General features: G+C 38.9%; 2 protein-coding genes across 2 annotated transcripts; both read left to right on the top strand.

Moving 5' to 3' along the window:
- Positions 1-2,463: 2,463 nt before the first annotated feature.
- On the top strand, positions 2,464-3,060 carry LOC145571246 (uncharacterized). The gene has a single exon (XM_081630312.1). The coding sequence runs from the start codon at positions 2,464-2,466 to the stop codon at positions 3,058-3,060; it is 597 nt and encodes a 198-aa protein (XP_081486438.1).
- Positions 3,061-4,302: 1,242 nt separating this feature from the next.
- Positions 4,303-4,758, top strand: LOC145571247 (uncharacterized). The gene has a single exon (XM_081630313.1). It carries the CDS (start codon positions 4,303-4,305, stop codon positions 4,756-4,758), a length of 456 nt encoding a protein of 151 aa, XP_081486439.1.
- The last annotated feature ends 503 nt before the right edge of the window (positions 4,759-5,261 follow it).

Raw genomic sequence — 5,261 nt, forward strand, 5'->3', positions numbered from 1 at the left:
GTCTTGATGCCATGATTGAATCTTTGAAAATGATGGAGCATAAAGAAGTTTGAGAATTTGGGTAAGCAAATTGAAGACACTGAGAAATTACTCAAAGATACTCAAGGTCTGCTGGCCAACACTTCTAACATTGCGCTATGCTCCTCTTTGAAGAAGAAGATAAATGAGCTGATGGACATGCAAGAAGCAAACTGGTACTTGAGATCTCGAGTCTCAGAAATCAAGGATGGTGATCGCAATACCAAATATTTTCACCATAAAGTTTCGCAGAGAAAAAAGAAAAATGAGATTAAGGGCTTGATTAACAAAGAGGGTCAATAGTGTGATGACGAAGATGATTTTGAAGGCATTGTTAAAGATTACTATGAGGGTCTCTTCTCCTCCTCCCTCCCTTCTACTGAGGCTGTTGATACGGTTTTAGACTCGGTTAGGGAAGTTAGTTCACCAAAAGCAATGCAGCCTTACTTAGTCCATACTCCAAGAAGGAAATTTTTGAAGTCATTTTTTCCATGCACCCTTGCAAAGCCCCTGGGCCCGACGACATTCACGCTATCTTTTATCAGAAATTCTGGCACATAGAAGGCGACGATGTGTCAAATCATGTATGCAATATTCTCCAAAGAATTTGCTTTCCGAAGTCTGTGAATACGATAAATCTTGCTCTTATTCCGAAAATCAAATCTCCTACTACTTTAGCAGAGTTTCGGTCAATTGCTCTATGCAATGTTGTCTAAAAGATAGTGTCGAAGGCCATTGTTCTGAGGCTAAAATCTATCCTTCCTGATGTGAAACTGAAAATCAAAGTGCCTTTGTCCCGAGTAGATTGATTACTGATGATGCTTTAATTGCCCTTGAAGTTTTCCACACTATAAAGAAACAGAGCAGTGCAGAAAAGGATCAATTGGGTTGAAATTGGATATGAGCAAGGTGTATGACAGGGTGGAGTGGTGCAACCTGGGTGAATGTGATTATGAGCTGCGTTAGAACAGTCACCTACTCTTTCATTATTAATGGTGTTGTTTATGGAGAGGTGGTTCTGACTCGGGGTTTATGCCAAGGAGACTCCCTATCTCCGTATATTTTTAGCATCATTGCTGACGCTTTTTCAGATCTTTTGAGGAAAGCAGTGGATGATGGGCAACTTCATGGAGCGCGGGCTAGTAGAAATGGTCGGGTATTTCCCATTTATTTTTTTGCTGATGATAATCTTCTCTTTTATAGGGCTAACCGAGTGGAATGCTCCAAGATAGTTGATGTACTCAACTTGTACGAAGCAGCTTCCGGTTAGAAAATCAATTATGAAAAATCGGAGGTGTAAGGTGTTAGCGAGGAGAAAAAGTTGGAGTTGGTTGATCTGTTGAAGATGAAAAAAGTTGATGTCCATAAGAAGTACCTGGGAATTCCTACAATTGTGGGAAGGTCGAAGAAATCTGTTTTTGTAGCTCTAAAAGACCGTATCTGGAAAAGTTGCAGGGTTGGAAAATGAAACTCTTATCTCGAGTGGGCAAGGAAGTTCTCATTAAGGCGGTTATCTAAGCCATCCCGACGTATTTTACGGGTGTGTACAGAATTCCTATTGGTGTAATAAACGAGATTAAGTCCATGATTGCCCGTTTTTGGTGGGGAGATTCTAGGAATGGAGGTCGAGTTCACTGGAAGAGTTGGGAATCGATGTGTGCTCCGAAGTGTCTTTGTGGTCTAGGCTTCAAAGACTTGGCAGTGTTTAATACGACACTCTTGGGAAAGAAAGCTTGGAGGCTTTTCCATGCCCCTAATTCTTTGTTTGCTCGTGTTTTTAAAAGCAAATATTACTCGAACTCAACCTTTTTGGACTCTTATCTTGGCAATGTTGGAGCTATTCTTGGAATAGTATTTTGGGCTCGAAAAGTTTACTACAAGAAGGTCTTCTTTGGAGGGTAGGAAACGGTGCCCGCATTAGAATTTGGAATGACCCTTGGGTAGCTGATGACCAGGGACGATTTTTTACTAGTACGAGATCTAATGAGGTGAACTTGGTCCACGAACTTATTGACCGAATACTAGACAATGGAGCTTTGATCTGCTAGACGCCACTTTCAATGAACGTGATAGGAGGTGCATTATGGCTATTTCGTTGAGCTTGCGAGAACCTGATGATTGCTTTTCTTGATGATTGCATTACTTGGGCATTCTCAAATAACGGAATTTATTCTGTTAAGACAGCGTACCTGTTGGGAAATTCGTGCAATCTTGATGATTTTCACCAAGCCTCGGTTGATTTATGGAAGCTCGATTACCCCCAAGGTTCGCCATTTCCTTTGGAGAGTTTGCACAAACTCTCTCCCAGTCCGCTCGCTATTAATGAACAGGCATATCATTGATGATGATGGATGCCCCTGGTGTTCTGCTAGCGAGACTTATCAGCCTGCATTGTATAGTTGCCCTGCGGTGTCTGATTTATGGGTGGAGATAGAATGTTAAGATATGATAAGAGATGCTAGTTCTATGAATTTCCCTGACTTGCTGGTCTCATGGAATAAGATGGAAGCAATTAAGCGTCAGAAATGTGTGGCACTCATGTGGCAGATATGGAACCGACGCAAAGAAAAAGTTTTTAACAAGGAAATTCCCCATGCTCTCACTCTTGCTCGTACTAGTCGTCTGGTGACTAATCACAACGCCTACACAGTTAAGATTTATGGCTCGAAGAACTCCCCTACTGCCAAACGAAGTCCGAAGAGATGGCACTCTCCTACAGGTGAGACTGTTAAGATTAATTGTGATGCATGTCTTGGTGTTAAAGGCTGGTTTGGGCTAGGTGTTGTTGCCCGCAACTCGAAAGGGGAAGTGCTCTTTGCTGGTGTGCGAAGGCTGCGTGGGTATTGGCCACCTGAAGTGGCAGAAGGCATGGCCCTACATTTTGCTGTTCGATTGGGAAAAAGATATAACTGCAAGAATGTTGTCTTTAAATCAGATTGCCAGTCCTTGATCACAAAGCTCAACAAGGCTTCGACCTTCTTCACAGATCTAGATAACATACTTGATGTTTTATTTCTTAGTTCTTGCAATAAAAAAGGGTAACCCCTTGACCTTTTTTTTTAATTTTTTTTTATCCGATTACATGTGATTTTTCTTAGGGACAAAGTGAACTTCCACACTACCCCTCATATAGACCCATTTAATTTGGCGCAGAATACATTACATCTATTAATAATCTCAAAACTCAAATCATGTGTCTAACTCTAATACCATGTTAAATATGGACTTGAACACTTGTACTCATTACCAAGAGAAATAATTCATTTCGCAAGTCCAAAAAGAGTTTGATCCTAAAATCATTTGACAATAAAAGGAGCAACTAATTCAATCCGATTTGGCATAACGGCCCTATATTTTGAATCAAGCAACCTTTTGGGTCAGAGAAAGTATAAGTTTATAAGTAGGGAAAGGCAATGGGTCAGATCGGATCGGATTATGCAAAATTCGACTCCGATCCTACAAGATGTCGGATTTTTAATCTGCCTTCCACCTCCACCTCCGACTCCGACTTTTGACTCCGATCCGACTTAAATTTTCAACCTCTGACTCCGAATCCTACTTTAAATTTAATTTTGACCCAATTATCAATTGCAACTCATTTATAATCAACTTCAAAGACCTATAAATTCATGAATTGATAATATATATATATATATATATATATATATATATATATATATATATATATATATATATATATATATATATATATATATATATATATATACACATTTAAGAATATAGAAAAGTCAAAGTCGGACCAGATAAGTCAGATTCTAAGTAGACTCCGACTCTGACCCTCCTCCGACTCAAAGTCGAATTTGTTAAACGAAATCGAATTCGAATTATTATTTATTGGATTTGGTTCAAATTTTTTTTTCTTTGAATCGAATCGGACTAGGAACGAATTCGGATTCCATCCCTATCTATAACCCACGTAGTACCTAAGTTACATGGGTTTAAAATAGTTTTTGTCAAAAATGGATCCCTGTACAGAAAAGTAGTCCCACGTGTAGGGCTTAGAATGTTCTAGCAACACCGCATCACTTCGCCTTTGTTCTCATCTATTCTCCTCTATTCCATTTTCCAAACCTTCCAGCATTTTCTACGCTCCATTCTTTAACCCTCTATTAAAACAATAAAACCACAACAACATTTCCCCAAATCAAAACAAACTAAAAAAAAAAATACCAAATCATAATCTTCGCAAATTCATTCGTTCATTCACTCATCTAATTCCATCAAAACATAATCTCAATCATTCAAACCAATCATCAATTTATCATGAAGCCAGTAGCAGGGGACGAGCCAGTGACACTCAGAACCAAACACCGCGACGAAGAAGGCAAGGTCGTATCCGAGAAGATAGAATTGCACGCACACGACAAAGATACTCTTAAGCATATTGAAAAGAAACTCGTCGATACGGGTTTACACCGTCTTGAACGACACTCAGCTGACGCCAGGGTGTCCGTGAAGAAACACCCTCCTAAGAAAGGACACGGTGGGAAGTATACGTGGGAAGGGCCCGACCTCGAGGCCAATAACGAGCTCGAGGCCGAACACGCTATCGATGAGGGTGATCCTAATTATGTTGATGAGGAGGAAGAGGTGGTGGATGATGAGGAAGTGAAAGAGAGGGTGAAAGGTGAAGTTGAGGTGGCTAAGGTTGTTGAGGATAAAGAAGGTGTTGCTAGAGTTGAGGTTGATCCTCAGCTAATTAATAATACTAGTGTTTGAGATTTTGTAATTATCTAGCTTCTTGTTTAATTTGCATGTTACGGGGTTTAATTAACAGCTTAATTTGGGTTAATCTTGTTAATGTTGTTTTCTTTTTCTTTCTTTTAATCTGAAGTTAAAAAACAGCAGTTAATTAAGCAGTTGTATGTTGTTGTGCTAATGTGATTACAAGAATATCAATGCAATTGCTGAAGCTTTTTTAATTAATTGACAATTTGTATGTTGTTTAAATTTGCATGTTAGAGCATCATCACTCGTGGGATAATTTTATACCACGGTGTAAAAACTCATCAAAAACATGCAATTTTTTACTACATTGGAGGTATAAAACTATTATTGGCGATCACTTGAATTAAAACAAACAAATGTATTATTGGCGATCACTTGAATTAAAATCGTATTAGCCTAAATAAAATTATTAATTATCTTATTAAGCGTAATTTTAAGTATAAATTTCCTTTAAACCTGCAAGAGAGGGCGTGATCAAGCAATAACAATAATAA

This window comes from Chenopodium album, chromosome 12 (assembly GCF_948465745.1).
Source record: "Chenopodium album chromosome 12, dcCheAlbu1.1, whole genome shotgun sequence".
Lineage (NCBI taxonomy): Eukaryota > Viridiplantae > Streptophyta > Magnoliopsida > Caryophyllales > Amaranthaceae > Chenopodium > Chenopodium album.